The sequence below is a fragment of the Rhinoderma darwinii genome, chromosome 3 (assembly GCF_050947455.1).
Source record: "Rhinoderma darwinii isolate aRhiDar2 chromosome 3, aRhiDar2.hap1, whole genome shotgun sequence".
NCBI lineage: Eukaryota > Metazoa > Chordata > Amphibia > Anura > Rhinodermatidae > Rhinoderma > Rhinoderma darwinii.
The window spans coordinates 347932008-347956471 of NC_134689.1; the positions used below are offsets into that span (position 1 = coordinate 347932008).

General features: G+C 43.8%; 1 protein-coding gene across 1 annotated transcript in view; it reads right to left on the bottom strand.

Moving 5' to 3' along the window:
* Positions 1 to 696: 696 nt before the first annotated feature.
* MOB1A (MOB kinase activator 1A) overlaps positions 697 to 24464 on the bottom strand; it is a 38671-nt gene continuing 14903 nt past the window's right edge. The window contains exons 5-6 of the mRNA XM_075858483.1: positions 4922 to 5085; positions 697 to 3889 (exon numbers count right to left, since the gene is read on the bottom strand). Coding sequence (XP_075714598.1) covers positions 3812 to 3889; positions 4922 to 5085 — 242 coding nt within the window. The 3' untranslated portion in view covers positions 697 to 3811. The remainder of the gene's footprint in view (positions 3890 to 4921; positions 5086 to 24464) is intronic.

Consider the following 24464-nt stretch of genomic DNA (forward strand, 5'->3'; position numbering starts at 1 on the left):
AACGTCTGTGTGACGGCCGTTGAAACAGAGCCCGTCCCACAGACCTATGTAATTCAATGTGGCCGTTCACACAGCCGTTGTTTCAACAGACCATATGAAGGGTCCGTGCGAAAATAGGACATGTCTGTTCTTTTCGTGCATCCCTCCATAGACTCATCTATGGGGGATGCGTGACATCACGTCCCGCAGCGCGGCGCACGGATGCACCTCGGACGTGAAAATCTGCAGTTTTCCATGTCCGGCATGTGCAGCGCTCGTGTAAATAAGCCCTTAGACTGTAGAAATACATCCCATTGACAAGGGGAATCCGTAATGACACCTGTACATGCTCCTGCACACATTGAAATCACCCATTTTACCTTGGGTGCCAGTGCCACACGGAGTGAGGAGTAAAATAAATATAGCTCTCTGAAGTAATTAGGCGCCACCGGTGGTCTGGTAGAAGTACATAAGTTGTCATGCGCCTGTGTGACATCACTGAAGCCACCCAGCAGTCCCAAGCTCGCATCACAGTATGAGAGGTGAAAGAAGAATTGGGAACTAACAGCACCGCCTCAACCCTCCCTACATACACAAAAGATGCAGTAAAAAGACCAGGGCAATAGTCGGACAGCTCCAATATTACTAATATAACCTTTCGTTTACGTTACTGGTGATAACAGCACTTCATAGGGAGAACGATGCACAAACCAAACATTTAAAGGACGAAAGTGTATTTTATTACAATGCTCAAAAAACAGGCATAAACTTACATCTGCTGGCACAGAGAGGATCTGATATGTAAGCTATTCACCTGCCCATTGGCAAGTCATTGAAAGCTGAAGAGCCACGAGGCACCTTTCAAGCAGGCAGCAAACAACTCATGTACCACCAATGCATTGCTCACATCGTAGATGTTAACAAAGAACAGTCACTAAATGTGTCACCTCACCTGATCTTCAAATACAAGGGCCGGTGATTAGACTCCAGCGTTGGCACTGCTATGGTGCCTCCCCAGCTTAAAAATAGCAACTTGGCATAACCTATGATCCAAAAGGGGTTGTTCTGAATAATCAAAGTTGGCACGAGAACACAAGTATCATTTGAGTAAAAAAAACAAAAAAGCCCTTCTACATGAGAACTTCCATCATGTGATATTTTGAAGAAATTACTTAAATGGCCGAGGGTCAAAACCTGTGTTCATATGGCATCGGACTCGACCCAATGTTCGTCCATGGGGGACATCATAGATGACAAAGCATCTCGAAGAAGCCAAATGATGGTGGCAATTCAATGGTTTCAAGTTTCCTTTAGAAAATACATCATTTTGATGTGTTCTTGCTTTGCAATCACTGGCATAATATCACTATGGGAGATCAGCGCTGGTGATATTAAAACATTGAGCATCATGTGCCTCTAAGCAGGGATCAGCAACCTTCGGTACTCCAGCTGTTGTGAAACTACAGTTCCCAGCATGCCCCAACAGCCGTTGGCTAGAATAATAAAGCCATTGGCTGTCAGGGCATGCTGGGAGCTGGAGTGCCATAGGTTGCTGACCCCTACTCTAGTACATGGCCACAATGCTACCTGTATTTTCACACTTCCACTAGAGTAATAAACGCTGCTCGCTTACTATAGGACAACTGTTGGCTTTATCTATCGGTTTTTAGGTATGAGACCCATAAGCTTTACAGTCCACACTAGATATCAGGATGCACATATCCATATTGGAAACTTTACAATCAATCCTAGAAAGCAGCCCAGCACGCTCTGTGCCTTACAAGGGTTGCATGAGATTAAAAGAATGAATAGCTCCACTCTGGTCCATGGGCTACGACAGGTATTGCAGCTCTTCCCTATTCACGTGAAAGGAGATCAGCGGCAATACCCGACTCAACCCATTGGCAAGAGTGTGGTGGTCTCTGGAGGGAAGCATTTTCTGATCAGATAATCCCTGAATGGGCTTTCTCTATGCAGTTAGACCACCCACTTATCTGGACAGGATTCACTTTCAGTATCTTCACACGGCTTATATCCAGGCAGCAGAAAAGACTCTTTTTACACTCCAAAATACAGTTGAAATAAACCTGGAGTTTCCCATTCATTTCAACAAGAAACACACTGTGCTGCTCATATTAAGGTGTATTTTTTACGCTGCTGAATTTAAAAAAAATTGACCTCGTAAAAGGAAGGAGCATGCCATGTTTTTCTAATCTTATACAACCCCTTTAAGGCTCTGGGAGAAAGTGTAGCGATTCCCCAATACATCACATAATAGAGAACTTCCAGGAATGATGTATAAAAGACCATAAACTCACATGAAAAATGTGAAGAGAAAACCCAAAAACTTTGAATAGCTTTTTGCTGTTGCTTGTATTACAGCCCCAGTGCCTGCAGATCCTCGATGTTTGCGTCCCCATGACAATTGTCCCTGTGCTCTGGCTGTACACCCTTGTCATAGGGCAGAAACTCCCCATCCACATCAAGCCAGTTAAAGGGTAACTAAACTTTCAACTAAACTTTTGAAGTGTGATCGTGACATTTCACTATTCTTGATCGGTGGGGGCCCGACCACTCAGGTGAGCGCTGTGCTGCTTCCTTTATGAGCCCATACATCGCTCACTCAGCTTTCCTTGGCAAGCCGATCAGAAAATAACCTGAACTCAGTGCTCCTGCAGCTTCATTTTAGCGAATGGTGGGGGTATGAGTGCTTGGACCCCCACCGATCAAAACGGACAGCTAAACTTTAAAAAAAAAGTTTTGGCATATCTTTTAAGGATCTGGATAATGATTGGTTGCTGTAATAAGGCTGGACCACCAGTGAATTTCTGACAAATCTCCTATAAGATATTTTAAGCATTTGGATACCAATTTCTATGGTTCATACACAGCACTTGAAAGATAGATTAGAGAGATCTATCTATCAGATTTGGGACGGAACTGCAGTCTGTATTGGTATTACCCCCGCTTATCATTAATATCACTTCATACCGTGTCTCACACTCATTGCATTGATCGTACTTTTATTTTTCACTTAAAACAGAACACAAGTTTACTCCACCCCAGCGAACCGACGCTCTCATTATCTTTATCATAGCAAATTTAAAAAAATAGATCTTGTTCCAAAATTCTGAACATTAGACTTGTATTCAATACAAATGTCATTTCATCACATCTAAAGCTTATAAAAATGTAAGTCAAATAAAAAGATTGAAGTGGCAGAGTAAAAAGAGTAAAACACCCAATGTCCTTCTAGGTAACCCCCTGGGCCATTCATGCCCACGTTTGGCTTACCCGTTCCTCCCCGCTCTACTGCAGAACAGGATCCAATGAAAAGCAGTTACCTATCATAACTCAAAAAAAATAAAAAGTACATTTAAAAAATAAAAAAAAAAGTTTGTTGTACATGAAGCCTTCAATAGAATATAAACTGTACATAGAGCAAGAGAACAGTAATGCAAGAAGTGAAGACAGTGTTATAGAAAGGCCACATCTGTTGGTTGACTTGCAGCAACAGACTAAAAAATAATAAAAATATAGTGGGAGATTAAGATTTTCTCGCACCCTTGCAGAAAACCAGCAGATGTGAAGACTGAAGCGTCTATACGCACATCTAGTGGAGTGTTCCTTTAAAGCATCTCTATAAAAGTTCATACAAAAATAACGCAAGGCAATCTCTATGTAAAAGACGACTTCCAGTGGCGACCTCCTCTGGGAATTCAGTGGTAATGGGTTTCCTTCAGGTAGCTAATGGTTATATGACAAAGGCTTGCAGCTGGTATGTGCGGTGAGGGGAGACCATTTCTCACTGGAAGAACACCCTTCTCTCTGCTTATCTGTCTTTGGATCCCAGTTTTTCAATCAGTTCCTGAAGGGGAGCCAGCTCTCGACGGTCAATCAGATTAAATTCCTGCACAAAAATGATACAAAGGGTTCAACTCAAACAATATACAGTGACATTCCACTAACCGGACACCTGTTCGTTCAGAAATAGACTTAAAAATAATCCCATGCCGGATTAATATGAAAATTCCCTTGTAGGTGGCGACAGAACCTCTAAAATGGGCCCACTGAGTTGCAAGTCCTTTGCAGCTGGCGAAGAAAGGGGGGAGGGTAAGGCTGGATTCACACGACCATGTTACGTCCGTAATGGACGGATGTATTTCGGGCGGAAGTCCCGGACCGAACACAGTGCAGGGAGCCGGACTCCTAGCATCATAGTAATGTACAATGCTAGGAGTCCCTGCCTCTCCGTGCAACTGCTGTCCTGTACTGAAAACATGATTACAGTACGGGACAGTTGTCCGGCAGCGAGGCAGGGACTCCTAGCGTCGTACATAACTATGATGCTAGGAGCCCGGCTCCCTGAAGTGTGTTCGGTCCGGGACTTGTGGCCGAAATACGTCCCGTGCTTTACGTACCGAACATGCTCGTGCGAGTCCAGCCTGATAGTCATAGCTTCATCTATTAATGCAGTAAGATCACAGCATTACCACAACTCGTGGTTGACAGTAACAAAGTGAATAGCGGACAACTACGTGTTGTCATTGGCCCCTAAATTCCGTCAGCAAGCGTCCAGATCAATGCATTGTAGCGATTACATCGGGGCACTCATGTCAGAATGCCAGCTTGCATCATTTATGTGCCAGCATTAAGAATACTTTAATTTACTATGATGCGTTCCTCTGAGGCCCACTGTATTAGTAAAGAATGAAGCCATGACCCGCTACAATGCAGAGGACCGGTGTGCATAGGTTACATCCTATAGTACAGAATTACCAGTAGTTTGGCACCACGGTGGTCAAGGTAAGAATTTTATAAAGCGCTCTACATAAACCTTCATATAAAGCAAAAAAACACAAGCTGCAATTTTTACATGTGCATATAATAGATCTATGAAAAACCAATAGTGAGGTTCTAATAACTACATGGGAGCTCTCACCTGTACAAAGAAAATGAAATGTTTAAATGATGTGTTGAGATGTGCTTCTTCCTGTAGCTGCATGACCGAGTCAAAGTGCTGGTGGTAGATGTGGGCGTACACCCGGAACAGACGCTTCAAGATGGTCTTTGCCACCGACATGAAGTTCTTGGGAAAAGGGACACCTGAGCAGAGGAATCCGAAATAAATGAATATAACAGAACGACAGGGTAGAAATACACTAATGGGGAGACATTTTACAAGACACGACCTCCATAAAGAAGCACACGGGAAGAAATGACAGATGCAGCTCGTCCCACAGATCTAGACCTGGTATTCTCGTCGTAGCAAGTGACGGCATATCACTAACTGAATGAACCCCCATCGATCACAACAATGAGGGGGCTAAGGCCCTTTTGAGCATTTTTTTTTTTATGTGCAGCGCCGCTGCAGTCTAGCGATATGCAGTCCCTCTTCTACAGCTGGAATAGCCAAGTTGGCCATACACAGATCATTTTCGTTGACCCTCCTTATTTTGGAATGATCTGTCAATAATGCGTATGGGGGCCACCCAAGAGTCCAACAACTTGGATTGGGTATGTTGCGTATTAACATGTCTGATCACATATATAACAAGCAGATGTGCCTGGAATTGGATTATTACCCTTATAGCAGTAAACAGTCCGATTCGGCCGAGCAGGTACGTGTATCCAGAGTCGGAAGACACAGATACAGCTCAAGGGTAGTCACAGTGCCATATGAATGGTCTATGCAAACACTGTATATCCCTTACCAAAAAACTGGCACAGCAGCAAAGCTAAGGCGGTTTTCTGATCTAGAACAATGTAAGAACCCCGACCTCACATTTTAGGGAAGCATTTCGATCAGCCATATTGGTTTTATTTTTTTAAAAGGGAATTTATGTATTTAACGTTAGACTCTTTAATCATTTTTTGCAGCAAATACAGTAGCAGCAGATTTTCTCTGCAACTAATTCAGTTGCGGAAAATACGCACTATTTCCGCAACGTGTTAGCTGGCCCTAAGCCTGAGTCAGCCGCCAGCCCGACCACGGCACATGTCAAAGGGACTCCTGGCATAGTCATTTAGGCACATGACAGTGAAAAAAAGATGCACTAAAAACGGATTATTGGTCAGTCTCCAAATTTTCATCCATTTGCCATCTGGCCGTAAAGAAAAAATAATTTCATTTGTCAGTTTTTTTTGTCCCAATCTCCTGAAAACACCAGTGCCCATGTAGATAGTGCCCACAGTGACAATGTGCCACAGTCCGCACATAGTGCCCACATGCAGTGCCACAGCGCACACGTAATGACAGTGCCCACATGTAATGACAGTGCCCACTGTGCCACCCCCCCAATATAGTGCCACGGTGCCCATGTAGATAGTGCCTCACCCCTAGCAGATAGCACCAACCCCCCTTTCTTGTAGATTGCGCCGCTATAGCTGCCAGTAGGAGCGGAGTCCCCGGCCAGAGGTTGCCGACGCTTTGGCCAGGGATTCAGCTCCTAGTGGGAGCTACAGCGGCCTGATCTACAATGGGGGGGGGGGGGCATGGTGGTGGTGGGATATGCACGAGGAGTGTCTGCTTCCCCACAGAACTGCTGTTACATGGGGAAACAGCGACTGGACGGGGCGGACCAGCTAAGGACGATGCGGCAGGACAAAGCTTCCCCCTGCAGTACAGCGCGACGGCTACATGACATGTTAACTTTATTCTGCGGGTTAATAGGATTACGGCAATGGGTTATTTATTTACTTGAAAACCTTCTTAAAACAATTTAACTTTTTTTTTTTAGTCCCACTGGGGGACCTGAATACACTGCAATACTTCTGTATTTCAGTGTATGGTCCTTTTAGCATTTTAATATTAAGCCCCTCCCTCTAACAGCTTAGATGCCGTGGTCGCTACTGACCTCAGCATCGGAGTGGTGAACCGGCCGAGATAGGAGTTCTCTGACCCCAGACATTAGAGCAGGGTCTCAGCTGTAATACAGAGTGGATACCCACTGTGCATGAGCAGGCTCAGATCCTGAGTCAGCCCCCCCCCCCCCACATACGCCAAATGTCGGGTAGCGGTAGTTTGATGTAAGTTTCTAGAATTGTAGAAGAGCAATAATGTGTGTCTTATTTTTAAATGTTGCAGCTATTTTTTAAAACTTCCCTGTGGGTGGGCATACTGGAGACACTGCCTTTATGGATGTATGGACCTTGCGGTAGAGGTGGGCACCTTATCCCTATTGAAATAAACAAAAAAAATTAAAAAGGCCTGTACTTCAGGAAGTGATGAGAGTACAGCCCCCCCTCCCCCGAAGCCAGTGAATGACAGGGGAGACGCATACAAAGCATTATCTCCATATATATGTTTGCAATAGCAGACAGCCAATGGGGGCAAGAGTTGCGCTGTTTCCAGGAAAAAACTGCCCTTTTCTAATTTCATATAACCTTCAAGTCATTAGGACCTTTTTTTCATGTAACCGGCCATGCCTTTCTTTTACATGTGTTATGCGGTCCTCAACACCACACCCTGGTGATCTAGTTCCCAGGACTCCTCCATAGACAATGCTGAACATTTATCAGCCAGGAAGAAACAGCCCTCGTCACTCAGAAGCATTTTCTAACAGGAGGTGCACTGTGACACTATGTTCACATCTGCGTCAGGGCTCCAAAGCTCCGTCGAAGCTTTTTCGGAATGGAGCCCTGACTGCCAAACAAACCAAAGGTTTCCATCACCGTTTATTTCAATGGTGACTGATCCGGTGCCAATGGTTTCAGTATGTCTCGGTTGTGCAAGGGATCCATCGTTTTGACAGGATGAAGACCAGTATTCATCCCGTCAAAACAACGGAACCCTTGCACAACAGAGACAAACTGAAACCATTGGCACCGGATCAGTCACCATTGTAATCAACGGTGATGGAAACGGAAACCTTTGGTTTCAATTTGTGTCAGTCAGGGCTCCGTTCCGACAGAAAGCTCCAACGGAACGTTGGAACGGAGCCATGACGCAGATGTGAACGAAGCCTTACACTGCTAAAAGGGAATCCAAACAAAGAAAAACCTCAATCTCCTTATATTTCTTACTTCCGTTACGATCTATATAAAAATGTCATAGAACAGGCAGTGTGTACTTCTTTTAGGCGGCAGCCATGTTTCCTCTAATTCTAGTGCACATTAGTCAGGAAGTTTAGGAGGAGGGGGCTGGCTGCATACTTTGTTAGTGTGACCATTTTGTTGGAAGGAATCGTCCAAGTTTCCTATAGTACTAAATAGATGCCAGCAATAGGACCAGCAACAGTACACAGTGGCACCGGCATGTCAACGCGACGTCACTGCTGTAGCTCAGTAAATAAAGGCCAATGGGGAGCAGTGGAGCGACAGGATTTAACCCAGGACGCAACTGTACGTCATGGTTTGGTTCAGTTAAGTCAGGAAATGTGCCCAAGCGATCACTGTGGGACCCCAACGTTGACTGACAACCGCTGCAAAGGCAAAGTTCGGACCTAACTCCTTAAATGCCACCGTCAATAGCATTTAAAGGCTACGTAAACTTTTACGTTTTGTTTTTTTCTAAAACAATATTATTGCTTTAATGCAACTTTTGAATTTGTTTTTATTAAAAAAATATTTCTTTTTTTACTTTGTTACAGTTTTATGCATGTTTCCCGGTAGGTACGGCCTAATGGATTGCCTATCAGTTTTACACTGACCGTATACCAAAGCATTATTGCCTAAGGCTAAATTCACACGAGCGTATCAGATTCACGCGCGTGGAAGACAGGCGTGAATCTGGTCCGTTATGCATCAGTGTTCTTTGCGAGGGCATACGTTATTCACGCACTTGCAAAGCACATTTTTTTTTTTTTAATTTTCAATTGAATCGATGCATTAATCACGCACAGCACCCGGACGTGTGCAGTGCGTGGTTTTCACGCACCCATTGACTTCAATGGGAGATAGGTGCGTGAAAAACGCACCAATATAGGACATGCAGTAAGTTTTACGCAATGGACACACTGCGTGAAAACTCCTGCATGTGTGAACAGCCCCAATGAAATCAATGGGTCCGTGTGCTGTGCGTTATTTTCCTGCGCAGCACACGGACGTTATTAACGTTCATCTGAATGAGCCCTAAGGCTTTGTTCAAGCAAAACAATGGAACTCTGATGTGGTCATAGGAGCAGAACGACAATAACGCAGTGACAGATCTGACGCATTACAAGCACCTACAGCGTCCCGACAGTAACCATTGATTGAGTTCTCAAGTGTCCATTGTTTTACCAGAAAGAAAAGCGAAGCATTTGGTGCTATTTTTTTTTAGGCATTTTGTAATAAAAATATTTATATAGCGCCAACATATTACGCAGCACTTTGTACGTGTCCCCCTGAATTGTAGACATTACATAGTGACAAAGCTAATATACAATTCAAACAAGAGGAATCGGCACCCTGCTCACAAGAGCTTACAATCTATGAGGAAATAAGGGAGACAAAATGTAAAAAGTGCTTGTTCGGTACAATGGTCCAGACATCTTTTATACACATTGGGTAGTACACAAAGCCGCATGAGCCGGTCACCAGCCAGTACCTGTATAGGACGGACATGAAGTGCATTATGGTGCAAGGCGTGTGGGGGGATACTGTGGAATGAGGGGCTCAAGTAAAAGGGGCGGGGGGGGTCAGAGAAAGGAGTCAGATTAGGGAATGTTATAGGCCTGTCTAAAAAGGTGTGTTTTCAGGGCACGTTTAAAACTGTGGCTATTGGGAATTAATCTGATTAGAACGTGCTACCCCAGACAGAGGACTGGTGCAGCACGAGAAAAATCCTGGAGAAGAGAGTGGGAGGTTCGGATTATGGTGGATGTTAATCTAAGGTCGTTGGCAGAACGTAGAGCCCGAGTAGGGTGGTAGACAGAGATGAGGGAGGAGATGTAAGGAGGTGCAGCACTGTAGAGAACTTTGTGGGTGAAAGTAATAAGTTTGAATTTTATTCTGAAGGGAATGGAAAACCAGTGCAGTGACTGGCACAGGGTGGAGGGGTTCATGTAGCGGTTGGTCAGAAAGTGGAGCCTGGCTGCTGCTTTGTACACAGACATTTTTATTAAAAAACAAAAACTCTATTTTAAAATCAGTGAGGTACAGCTGGTTTGCATTCTGTATACAGAACTGAAACCTGTATTCGTCAGGTCTGCGGGACTGACTGGTTCAGTCTCAGACACGCAGGATCAAGTTGCTGTCGATCACATCTAAGTTTATAGTTCTGACTGATTCAGGTCTTCGATCATGATACAGCTGCTCTGTATACAGGATACATGGCAGCTGTATCTCAAAAGTAAAAATAATTTTTAATAAAATATTTTGAAAGTTGCAATCACAGACATTTTTATTTAAAAACAAAAAAAACACTATTTCAAAAACATGTAAATAGCCTTTAAAGGGGTTTTCCACGTTCTGACAACGGATGACCTATGCACCGAAAAGGTCATCAGTATATGATCAATGATCAGTGTGGGTCTGAAACCCGGACCCCACTCCGATCATCTGATCCGGCTGCCTCCGGGAACTGGATGTTTTGAACGGTATGCAGTAGTTGGGGGTCGGAAGCAGATGGCTCCAATCACTGCATAGCGGCCGTTCGGCAGAACCGCTCCTATTCACTTGAATAGGAGGAGAAGGGACTGCAGCTTGCCAGCTATTCTTTGCTTCCGGCAGTATCGTCCGACGCCCGGAGGCAGACGCAGCAGCTGATCATTGCAGGGTCCTGGTGTCGGACCCGCACCAATCATATACGGATGACCTATCCGGTGGAAAGGTCATCAGTTGTCAGAACGTGGAAAACCCCTTTAAGGATAGATTGGAGAGGCATGAGTTTAGGGAGGTGGAAGACCGATTAGTAATGAGTTACAGTAGTCAAGACGAGAGTGAGTCAGAGCGACAATGAGTTTTGACTGTTTCCACAGTAAGAAAAGGGCGGATTCTGGAGACGTTCTTGAGGTGAAGGTGACAGGAACGTGCAAGTGATTTCATGTGTGGAGTAAAGGAAAGATCCGAGTAAAAAAAAACAAAAAAAAAAAAAAAAAAACACAAGACAGCGGGCGTGCTGCCTAGGAGTTATGGTAATGACACACACTGAGATGGAGACATCAGGTTTATGTAGGTTATTAGATGGTGGGAACCTGAAGAGCTCAGTTTTAGAAAGATTCAGATAGAGAGAGGACATGATGTTAGAGACATTGGACAGACAATCACTGGTGTTTTGTATTAGAGCAGAGGTGATGTCATGGGAAGAGGTATATGATTGGCTGTCATCAGCGTAGATATGGTACCGGAAGCCAAAATCGGCAGATGGTTAGTCCAATAGGAGCTGTATATAGAGGGGGGGGGGGGGGGGGGGGACACTACCTAGGACTGATCCCTAAGGAACCCAGACAGAGGGGAAGAGGAGAAGATCCAGCAAATGACACTGAATGAGCGGTCAGACAGATAGGAAGAAAACCAAGGGAGCAGTGTCCTTAAAGGGGGGGGTTTGAGGAAAAATAATGTAATATAATTTGTAATATACTTACGTTTTGATTTAATCTTCTAACACCCGTTTCCAGCACCTGTTACGTGATGCACCTCCAGTAGCAAAATACTTCTGGCACTACCCAGTCCATGAATTTTGAGTTCCGTTTTTCTGGCTGGCTTAATGTACGGGTAACGTCATTCTGGACGTCACTGTACACTGAGGGAAGTAGTGGACCGGATACTCCTTTTCTTCTGATAGTTTCCGGTTTGCTGCTAGGGTAGAGAAAATGACGCGCAGGCACTGTGATAGCTCAGAAGTGGGCATGCGTGGTAAACACTGCTAGTCCCTGAGCATGCGTGGTTTCTACAATAGCAGTGTTCATCGTGCATGCCCACTCCTGCGTGTCATTTTCACTCCCCTAGCAGCGGACCTGGAAACTATCAGAAGAAATCTCAGTGATTGGGACTCAAGCACTGCTCCTGACAGAGTGCTAGTAGCGCTCTGACAAGGACTTCTAGCGCTAGGGTTTCCCCTGACAGCACAGTCCATATTTGGACATTCGGAGCCGAACTTATACTAGTGCTCGGCTCTGGGGAAACGTACATTCTTGGGATCAAATGAAATTTTTTTTTTTTTACCATTATGTAAGAGCGTGTTTGGTACAGCACTGATATGTTGCACATTTATCTTTAGCTCTCACTGATCTAATAAGAGAAGTAAAATGGCAACGGAGATTAGAAAAGGGTTATAGCTGGGTGTAGTAGGCGTGAGGAGTCCCTGCTGCCAGCGCATTGCATGCTGGGAACTGTATGACAGGAAAAGCGAGACAACGAACACAGAGGTAAAACGAAACAGAGGTAAACAAAAGAGTACAATAGTAAATAAAAAATTAGATAACTATATTCAGGGGGCATTAATAGATAAATTGAGAAGCGTTGCAGTGATAAAAAAAAAAAAAAAATATTGGAAAACCCCTTTAAGGCCAATAGAGTGGAGGATGATGTTAAGTAGGAGTTTGTGGTCTACAGTGTCAAAGGCTGCAGTGAGATCTACAGGAGATCATTTGAGACTTTATACTGTACAGAAACTGCCCTTACTAGATTGCTGAAACCAGATTGTAAACGGTTAATAATAGAGTTAAAGAGGCTCTGTCACCAGATTATAAGTGCCCTCCCTCCTACATAATCTGATGGGCACTGGAATGTAGATAACAGCAGTGCTTTTTATTTTGAAAAACTATCATTTTTGAGCAAGTTAAAGGAACAGTGTCATCACAATTTTTTTTTAAATATGTTAAAGATGTTAGTGCTTTATTAAAAACGTTTATATTTGTGTGTTTGTGTTTTACTTTCTTATTTTTACACTTTTTCTTCCCTATGGGGGCTGCCATTTTTTTGTCCATTTCTGTATGTGTCGATTAACGACACATACAGACATGGAATACGGCAGCCACAGTCCCATAGGGACTGCGAACGGGTCCCGTCCCATCCACTTCTGTGTACGCCGTCTGTGTGGGAACTGCGCATGCGCCGCTCCCACACAGTCCAATTTGAAATGCGCGCCGTCCGGCGCCATTTTCCTGTGGACCGGAAGTCGCAGCCGGACAGTAAGATTACTACTTCCGGTCGCGGCTTCCGGACTTGTGCACTTGGACCAGAGGCAGCAGACGGAGCGGACGGGCCGGAGGGAGCCGCGGCGGCAGGAGCAGGTAAGAGATTTCTATGTATGTTCGTGTTTGTGTGTGTTTACTACTGTATGTAAACCTACTACACTGTGTGTTAGCTCAAAAAATGGCGACACAGTGTAGGAGGTTAGACCGTTCAAACCCCTCGTTTATCCCGGCACTAGCCAGGATAAAGGAGGGGGGGATTCTCAGAGCTCACTAGAGCGAGTGCTTTTTTTCCCAATTTTGCAGCAAAAAGCAATGTGGTTGCTTTACCACATGCAATGCTGCAATTTTGGGAATAGCTCCATCTAGTGACCAGCAATGGGAAATATTATAAATTAGAATCTAATTTATAATATTTCCTGACTCGTGAAAAAAATAAAAATTTTAACAATGTTTAATCACCTACACACTAAATGTTTAATTAAAAAAAAAACAAAAACATGTTTTGCTGGCAACACATTCCCTTTAAACAATTTTAGATTTATCCTAATGACTTAGATAACTGGGCGTGTTTTTACTTTTTACCAACTGGGTGTTGTACAGAGGAGTGTATGAGGCTGACCAATCAGTGACTAATCAGTGTCCTGCACTTCTCATTGTTCCAGCCCAGCATGATCCACAGCACAATCACACTGTAACAATAGGCTGGAACAATGAGAAGTGCAGGACACAGATTGGTCACTGATTGGTCAGCCTCACACTCTTCTGTACAACACCCACTTGGTTAAAAGTAAAGACACGCCCAGTTGTCTATTAAGAAACTAATTAGCATAAATCTAAAATTGCTCAGAACTTGCTCAAAAATGATAGTTTTTCAAAATAAAAACCACTGTTATCTACATTACAGCACCGATCAGATTATGTAGGAGATGGGGCACTTATAATCTGGTGACAGAGCCTCTTTAAGGGGGTTATACAGAGGACGATTATTGGGCAGACGAGCGTTCATATAAGGCTCGTTGCCGATAATTTCCCTGTGTAAACGGGGGGGGGGGGGGGGGGGGGTAGACTACGATCAGCAGATGACCAAGCAAACGCTCAATCATCTGCTGGTGGTATAGTTTTAAAGACGTAAAAGATTATCGCTGTCGGCAGCACATCTGTGTAAACAGGGAGACGCGCTGCCGACAGTGTGCAATCGCAGCAACGACCGCTCGTCCCCATCCATAGCTCCGTGTGACAGGAGCAAGCAAGCACGATGAATGAGGTCTCGTTGATCAGCGCTCGCTGCACCGGCCGATTGGCCGGTGTAAAAGGGCCTTTAGCAGAGATATAGTGGACTAGGTGAGAGTGGACCAAGCCTTACAGGAGTTCAGAGATGAAGGGGAGATTAGAGACAGGTCAGCAGTTAGCAGCGCAGGATGGGTAAAGAGATTTATTTTTCAGTAATGGGGTTATATTTTGGACCGAATCTGGGGCTCGGTTAGGAGCCTCTAACAAATGCAAATATGAACATAGCCCAACTATACCAAAGTATTATATAAGAGATCAGAAGACTGCATAGAGAAAAAGTAAAAGAACGTTTAACAGAAAAGAAAAAAACCCTATTTTGGTTAAAAAAATAAAATAAATAAAAAGCGCAAACCATAAAATCCATCCATCTCTCTCTAACACGATCGCAAGGTCCCAAATAAAGTTCAAACATTTAAACCGCAGGATAGACCGCAAACAAAACTATGGTGGACTATTTTTTTTCTCACCCTCTCCCCTTCTAAATAATAACTATCAATAAGTCTCATGCACCCCATATTGGTTCCAATACAAAACATTTCGTCCCGCAAAAAAAAAAAAAAAAAAAAAAAAAAAGCTCTCATATGGCTTCGATAGGAAAAAAAAAAAAAAAAAAAGTTCTTTTTTTAAAATAAATAAGTGTTAAACCCATTTAGATAAAAACAACAATTTAAGAGCTCTGCCAAAAACCTTACATATGGGGAAAATTTATCAAAACTGTCTAACAGTAAACCAGTTTGTTGCCCATAGCAACCAGAGCTCAGCTTTCATTTCTTAAGCTGCTCTGAAAAAATGGAAGTTGCGCTGTGATTGGTTGCTCTGGGCAGAAATGCCAGTTTTTCTGTTAAGACCGTTTTGATAAATGGGACCTATAACATTTCTCACAACTGAGCGTTTGCAACATTACAGTCTAATGCAAGCCTCACAATCCCCCTCCCATCCTGAGGGCTTGCTATAGGCCTCTTAGGCTGGGTTCACACGACCTATTTTCAGACGTAAACGAGGCGTATTATGCCTCGTTTTACGTCTGAAAATAGGGCTACAATACGTCGGCAAACATCTGCCCATTCATTTGAATGGGTTTGCCGACGTACTGTGCCGACGACGCGTAAAATTACAGCCTCGTCAAAAGAAGTGCAGGACCCTTCTTTGGACGTTTTTGGAGCCGTTTTCTCATAGACTCCAATGAAAACAGCTCCAAAAACGGACGTAAAAAACAGCGCGAAAAACGCGAGTTGCTCAAAAAAACGGCTGAAAATCAGGGGCTGTTTTCCCTTGAAAACAGCTCCGTATTTTCAGACGTTTTTGGTCACTACGTGTGCACATACCCTTACACGGTAGTATAGTGGGCAGTATTTGTTAGGCAAAACCAGGAGTGGGTGCAGATCTTTGCTCGATTTATGTACCACATCTGGTTTTGGCTTTACAGAAACAGACCAAAATACTGCCGTGCGAGGCCTAAAGTAAAATTGTAGGTATAATGTATCAGCCAGGGAGTGTAGGCTGAATCCAATTGAGAAAAACTCAGCTGTAAACAGGACAAGGTCTGTACAGGTTTTAGCCGTTTTCATTCACCGACAGAAAACAGCAATCTTAAAACATTGAGGAATTGAAACAAGATGTTAGAAAGTTGTAGAATATTACAGTTAAGTGATATTCCCAACTTAAACATTTATGGCTCATCTCCAGAACAGCTTTTTCCATAGTACAACGTTTAAAGACTCTGTCACCACATTATAAGTGCCCTATCTCCTATATCAGGAGATCGGCGCTGTAATGTAGGTGACAGTAATGCTTTTTATTTAGAAAAACGATCTATTTTAAACCACTTTGAGCGATTTTTAGCTTTATGCCAATGAGTTTCTTAATGCCCAACTGCACGTGTTTTACTTTAGACCAAGTGGGCGTTGCACAGAGGAGTGTATGACGCTGACCAATCAGGGTCATGCAATTCTCTCCATTCATTTACACTGCACTAGCGATATAGTTATATATTTATGTGCAGCTACATACACACACTATAAGATTACTACAGTGTCCTGATAATGAATATACATCCCTACCAGCCTGGACGTGATGTTTATTCAGAATCCTGACACTTCTGAATCTTTTCTGTGAGATTCCAGCAAGGCAAGCGTAATCTCGTTTGAAATGTCAAAGTTACATGGTAATCTCGCGAGATTACGCTTGCCTTGCTGGGATCTCACAGAAAAGATTCAGACGTGTCAGGATTCTGAATAAACATCACGTCCTGGCTGGTAGTGATGTATATTCATTATCAGGACACTGCAGTAATGTTAGTGTATGTAGCTGCAAAGAACGATATAACTATATCGCTAGTGCTGTATAAATGAATGGAGAGGCGTGCATGACGCTGATTGGTCAGCGTCATACACTCCTCTGTACAACGCCCACTTGATCGAACGTAAAAACACCCCGACTTGGGTATTAAGAAACTCATTAGCATAAAGATAAAAATCACTCATAAACAGGTTTAAAATAGTGATGCTTTTTATTTAGAAAAACAATCTGTCACCTACATTATAGCGCCGATCTCCTTATGTAGGAGATAGGGCACTTATAATGTGGGGACAGAGTCTCTTTAAATTGGTAATATCCTTAAAGGAACAGTGTCATCACAATATTTTTTTTAATATGTTAAAGATGTTAGTGCTTTATTAAAAACGTTTATATTTATTTGTGTGTTTGTGTTTTACTTTTTCTTATTTTTACACTTTTTCTTCCCTATGGGGGCTGCCATTTTTTTTTTCCATTTCTGTATGTGTCGATTAACGACACATACAGACATGGAATACGGCAGCCACAGTCCCATAGGGACTGCGAACGGGGCCCGTTCCATCCACTAACATGTACGCCGTCTGTGTGGGAACTGCGCATGCGCCGCTCCCACACAGTCCAATTTGAAATGCGCGCCGTCCGGCGCCATTTTCCTGTGGACCGGAAGTCGCGGCCGGACAGTAAGATTACTACTTCTGGTCGCGGCTTCCGGACTTGTGCACTTGGACCAGCGGGAGCAGACGGAGCGGACGGGCCGGAGGGAGCCGCGGCGGCAGGAGCAGGTAAGAGATTTCTATGTATGTTCGTGTTTGTGTACGTTTACTACTGTATGTAAACCTTCTACAAGAAACAGAGGAAGTAATCCAGCGCTGAGTTCAGTTGTTAGTTAAAAAGGAAGCGTTGTTCCCAACTTTATTGGAGTAATTCAATTAAAAATCGTAGGGAGACGCAGTCCCAGAAAAATTGTGAGTAGGCGGTGTGCCCTAGCCTACGCGTTTCGAGCAGCTCCTGTGCTCTTAGTCATGGCACTTCTTTGCCATGACTAAGAGCACAGGAGCTGCTCGAAACGCGTAGGCTAGGGCACACCGCCTACTCACAATTTTTCTGGGACTGCGTCTACCTACGATTTTTAATTGAATTACTCCAATAAAGTTGGGAACAACGCTTCCTTTTTAACTAACAACTGAACTCAGCGCTGGATTGCTTCCTCTGTTTCTTCTATTACATACCGCCAGCCGTAGCGGGAATCCGAGCGGAGAGTCAGGAGACGCACCTAACTGGTGAGCTGGAGGTCTCCTCCCTTTACTTAAACCTTCTACACTGTGTGTTAGCTCAAAAAATGGTGACACAGTGTAGGAGGTTAGACCGTTCAAACCCCTCGTTTATCCCGGCACTAGCCAGGATAAAGGAGGGGGGGGATGCTGAGAGCTCACTAGAGCGAGGGCTTTTTACCCAATTTTGCAATGCTGCAATTTTGGGAATAGCTCCATCTAGTGACCAGCAATGGGAAATATTATAAATTAGAATTAATTTATAATATTTCCTGACTCGTGAAAAAAAATGTGAACAATGTTTAATCACCTACACACTAAATGTTGAATTAAAAAAACAAAAAAAACAAACATGTTTTTCTGGCAACACATTACCTTTAAACTGCAAATCCAGACAGAAGCAACGATTTAATTTAAAGTAGAACTCTGGTTTGTGGCTGCTGTGCCGTTATTTTATGTAACTACACATTTTACATATTGTGAAATTATTCACATCACAACCTGTGGGGTTAAAGGGAATTTTTATGGTCCCACTGTTCCATACAGAAGGCATCAGCAGAATACAGGGGCCGTGTACAGCTCTGGATATTATGGAGGAGACTGTAAAACCAGTAGGCAATTCATCGTCTGTAATTAGAGATTAGGCAACATCTCGACAATTTCTTGTGCACATCGACTTCCTGTTTGTGAACCACAAGCAAATTACGAAATCAGACATTTCTAAAAGCAAAACATGAGCTCAGTTTATGCCACAGTCAGCTGGCTGATGATATGTTAAATGTGAAGCCACAGTTGGAGCAACTTTAAATAACACAGGGAAACCCCCAACAATGCACCTCCCTAATCATTTCCCCTACAAACAATCTAATAATCCATTTATCATACAAATCGGAATGATCTATTGTGCAGGAAAATAAACGGCGAGTCTGCTTAAAGGGAAGGCGTCATCAGAAAATTACATTTAAATCAAGTTTTTATTCTAGACTGGTTTTAATTCAACTATCCACTATTATCCCTTTATGCACTGGAGCACACACAATAAGCAGACACTTCTCGTTCTCTGCAACTCACTTGGCAGCTTTGCTGCGTAGACTGGAACACATTCAGCAGAGGATGTAAAGGGGTTGTCCAGGCATTTTTTTTTGAGGATATCCAGGCATTTTTTGATGATTACCTATGCCAAGGACAGGCGAATAGGAGATCGGTGGGGGTTCGACTCCCAGCACCACATATCAGTTGAGTTAAGGGGCTGTAGCGTTAGGGTATGTCCACACTTCCTATTTTCGGCCATTTTCCGGGCCGTAAATGCCAGAAAAAAAATCGGAAGCAGAACGCCTCCAAACACCTGCCCATTGATTTCAATGGGAAAACGGAGCGGTTTTCGCTACGTTTTTTTTTACGCGTATAAAAACAGCCGCAAAAAAGTGCAGGACACTTCTTGGGATGATTTTTGGAGCGGTTTCTATAGACTATCGAAAAAAGCTCCAAAAACCAGCTGTAAAAAAAAAAAACGCAGCGAAAATCTCGAGTTGCACAAAAAAAAAAGTCTGAAAATCAGGAGCTGTTTTCTCTTGAAACCAACTCCGTATTTTGAGACGTTTTTGACTCTGCGTGTGAACATACCCTTAGTTGGCGTGGCCTCTTCAGCGTTTCCCAGGCACTGCGCCATACACATCCGTAGCGGCTGTGCCTGGGATTGCAGCCCAGTCCCATTCACTTGAATAAGACCCGTACCCCCACTGATGGGATATTGATGACCTATCCTAAAGTTAGGCCATAAATATAAAATGTCCGGACGACCCCCTATAATGACATTTCTATGGTACAGTTGGAGGCCTTAATAAGGCAGGACAGTAAGACTCCCAGACAAGACTCCGTATGCTGCCCTGCCACTCCCTGGGTGACTAATAAAACACTCCCATTAGTTTCCACTGCCATAAAGTATATACACCCTGCTGCTCTGTCTATACGAGACGTGTGCGTTTTAATTATGTTCTAACGTTAGACAGGATTAAACTAGCCCAGACAGCAGAAACTGCACCAAATTCATCAGAACGGCTCATGTTGTATGATAAATTTGATGCTATGACACTTTTCTTTCCCTGTGTCTTGGCCCGCGTACTCTTAGCCATGCCCATTTTACAGATATTTTCCAAAACGGTCAAGTAACACGCAAAGAGTTTGTGCAATTTGAGACAGAATTCCCTTCTACAGATTCACATATAATTAATGAAGCTACAATCAAATTCATGATAAATTGCTGAAAACCAATCTCATCTGGCTTGTTACTATTTGCACAAGGACAATGACAAGGAGTGAAAAGCTAAGCAGACAGTGACATCACCAACCAGCCTGCCACACCTAGGAAACTTTCATGGCAGCACAACCAGCCGGAGCAATGTGAAGAGTCTGGACAAACATGAACATCTGAAAACTATGGTCTTCTGTGGGAGTATGCCCCGTGTGGTGTACAGAGGTCACTGTATATTCAATCACCTACTGTCAATGGTGGGATCTAGTGTGATGTGCCTCCAGCTTCATAATAGAGAATGTACCCATCATTGTAATCCTGCCGCTGCTCCCAGTGTACACAGCACAAGCATTAATAGTAATCTCTACAAAACAGGGGGGGGATGTCAATCTATTGTGGGGGCTCAGTGAGCAGTGGTCTCCTCCCAATCCTGCAAGGAGGGAGATGCATGGCCCCTAAATAGCACAGGTTCTTTCTGTATAATCCCAGCGTTCGAACACCAGAGCATGCGATTCTATAATACATGTTAGTGGACTTTCTAAATTGACATATGGCCTTACACATATTGATATAATCTACATAAAAAGTGGAGTTACTTTGATACATTCCTTATTTTGTACAGATCTTGGGTTACAGCCTATATTGTTATCCGGAGCTGCAATCATAATTCTACTGGTTGTTATTGGAAACGGTCAATAAAATGGACAGACGTCAGCCTAGCTAAGCTCCTATATTACAGTTAGTGTCTCCTTAACGGGTTGTTTGGGCATGGGGCAGTCATCAGTATATGATCGGTGGGATCAGACACCTGGACCCCGCACCAATCACTTGTTACGGCTGCCTCCGGGCTCCAGTCAGTCACAGTAAAATGGCTGAGCTGCATCAGAATGAAAGACTGCCCCGTGCCCAGACAGCAACTTTGATTACTTTTCTGTACAAGACCCATCTAAAAAAGACACTACTCAGAATGCAAATCTCCAGAGAACGCTTTGGGTAGACATTGAGCCCGTGGGAAATACTGGGAGACAAGCTAAAAAAGGCAAAATTGTGAATGCAGCTCGGGACAATAAAGTTATTTACATATGTGCCAATTCGTTGCAGACATTTCTGCGACTGAAAATCCGCTCCATATTTGTTTCAGCAGCATTCACATGGTTTTCTGCAAGCCCTATTCAGATGACTAGGACAGGTTTAGGAAATTCTGCTACCAATCTGCCACGTGAGAGCGTCCACTAAGGGCACCTTTAGGCCATGTTCACACAGAGTTTTTTGCAGGTGGAATTTCTGCCTCAAAATTCCATAGTGAAGTTTGAGGCAGATTTTCCTCTCCCTGCATGCCGATTTTCGCTGCGTTTCTCAAGGCCATTGAGCGCCGCAGGCAAAAAAGCCACTAAATACGCTTTCTCTGCCTCCCATTGATGTCAATGGGAGGTCAGAGGCGTAAACGCCCCAAGATAGGGCATGTCCCTTCTTTCTCCCGCGAGTGTTTTACAGCTCGCGGGAAAAAGACTCCTCCGCCTCCCATTGAAATCAATGGGAGGCATTTTAGGGCTGTTTTTGAAGTTTTGCGGCGCGGTTCCCTCGTCAAAAAACTCAGTGTGAACATAGCCTTAAACAGCTTTTTTTGAGGCACATTTTTTTCCCCGGCAAAAAACGCTGTGGAAAGAGTTCAGCTGGAAGTCAACAGCAAAATATTAAACGCAACACTGTTTTTATTCCTTTTGTCTCGCTTTTTTTTGCAAATGCAGCATGGGGTTGGTTTAGTTAGTTTTTTTAGCCAGTTCGTGGCATTCATCTCCCATAGACCTGTTTTTTTTATACCTCATCATATGACTTTTGTAAAAGGTGGACATTCGCTTTAGTAGAAAAGAAGAAATAAGGCAATTTCTAAAGTTTGTGTGTCTTTACTAAAAGGGACGGTCACCGCGCCTAGATTCCAAGCGCTGCGGCTCTTCTTTCTGCTTGCTTCTTCAGTATAGAGTGGGCAGATAAGAACGAGTGACGTCCACTGCCTGTGCCAATGTCTAATTACTGGCGTCGGCAGTCTCAGTGACACTTCTGCTATGTCACAGGAGAGAACCAGTGGGCTGAGTCAGTGAAATCCAACACTGGAAGCCACTGGGATTGAATTGGCATCTATAAGCCACTAGCGCAATTCTGTAAGAGAATGGTAGTCAGGGCCGAGTAGCTATTTAGCGCTGACAACCACTGTGAATATTGCCTTAGGGTGCGTTTACACGAGACGTTTTTGGCTGTGCAGTAAAGACTGCATAAAAAGCAACGAATTGCCTTGGTATTACAATGCAGTTATTACAGATGAAACATAAAATCATAAGGTGTTTCACCTGTAAAAACGATATCACAAAAATGCTGCAATTGGTGGTAAAACCTTGAGGTTTTTGTTGCGGTTTTGACTGCGCAGCCAAAAACCTCTTTTAAACGCACCCTTTGAGCTCTCCTCCTGTCAATGCGAGACATGCAGCAAGTGGCATAGCGGTTTCTGACCAAACCAACTAAGAGGACAAGTAGGGGTGTAAACAGACAATGAAATGATGGTCCCGGGGCATAGAGAATGTAGTCTTACTAGTCACTACAGTTTCTCTAACTGCATCAATATCCAAAATATCAGGTGACAAACATGAATTGGCAAGAGAACTTTCTCTACCCTCCTTCCAGCTATAAACAGGATTACACAGCAGCCTCCTGGCATTGGGTGCATCCTACTTTTCTCATGCAGGATTCCCCTCCCTACATACACGATCACGGTCTAAGCCGGTCTTAAAGCATCGTTTATAACATGACTCCACTATGTAGTCTGTATACCAGTTACTACAGTTTGACGGGACCAAAAACTGTATGCAGCTGCTATGACCAGTCAGGCACTTGTCTGCGGTGCACAGACCCAACATGTGCCCCGGGGCCAGGTGGCTTGTTCACAGCTGTAAAAGCGCCTGCTAATGCCCAGAGACCGCTTGTGACTGTCGTGGTCAAAGGTCACATTTAAGTGGCAGGCACAGATATGGTTGATGTAAAAGAGGAACCAAAATAGAAGACATTCTCACTTGAGTCTATTGGATTCATGTCTCCTACACTATATAATACAGGCTTTTCTAAACACCGGGCGTACATTGAACAGCTAAAACCATAAAATAGACTTGTCTTTCTAGGACATAATGAACGGCTTCCCACATCATAAAAGGATTTCCCGGAACCGCTGTGCTCAGTGTAAATACGAGTACGGTTTTCCGCTTCCCTAAAAACGCAGACTACACGAACCTGTAATTATCTGTAATGCGTTACAACAACAATAGGCACATTTATACATGTCTGGATGTGTCCTGGGACAAAGCAAGGAATTGCATTGGCAGACGACACGCATCATTTAGTCTAGACCGGCCGCCAATATTCTACAAGGATCTACAGAATGTGTCAACGTGAAAACCCAGCAGTCGGCTCTTCCTGTATCCTGCACTCATCCCAATGGAGATAGACTGAAAAATACATCAATATGACTGGGATCATGGAAATCTCAGTGGTCAGACCCCCACCCATACATGGTTGGGCAATATGAGTAGTATGTAGTCTGATTTTAATGAGTTAAAAACAAAAAATAAATAAAAAAGTAAACCTCCTTCCGATACAGAACATATTTGCAGGACTGGTCTGTGGCGCCTGGGACACCATACTGGTCTAAAAGAAGATCATGGACTAGAATATGGAAAGAGCCCTTTAGTGTAATAACGGTATATAAATGCGGAAGCCTGAGGCCGTTCAACTGGGGTGATCTCATGATAACGAGTCCTACTCACATCAACCGCGCTATGTCTAGTTGCATCATGCATGTGAATTATTGTGAATGGAGATTAGGATCCTCAAGGCCCTATTACATGAGCCAATGATCAAGCATTTATATGAACGCTCGTTCATCGGCTGATCTGCTCTTATGTAGAATTAAAACTCATCGTTAGCAGCACAATTTCCTGCATAATCAGGGAGATGCGCTACCAGCATGATGGAAATACATGGGGACGAGCGATCGGAGTAACGACTGCTCGTCCCTATACACATCCAATCATTGCTCCGTGCGAAAACACCACCTGTCTCGTTAATTGGCGCTCGTTTACACAGCTCACATCAGGCCGTGTAATAGTAGCCTTCTGGTACTTTTACATGGCCTGACCTAGGCCATGTAAACGAGCGCAGGTCAACGAGCTGCACCGTTGATCGGTGCTCGTTTGCTCCTTTCACAAGGATCTATGTATGCGGACAAGCGCTCGTTACGCCGATTGCTCGTACCCATACATTTCTATCACGTCA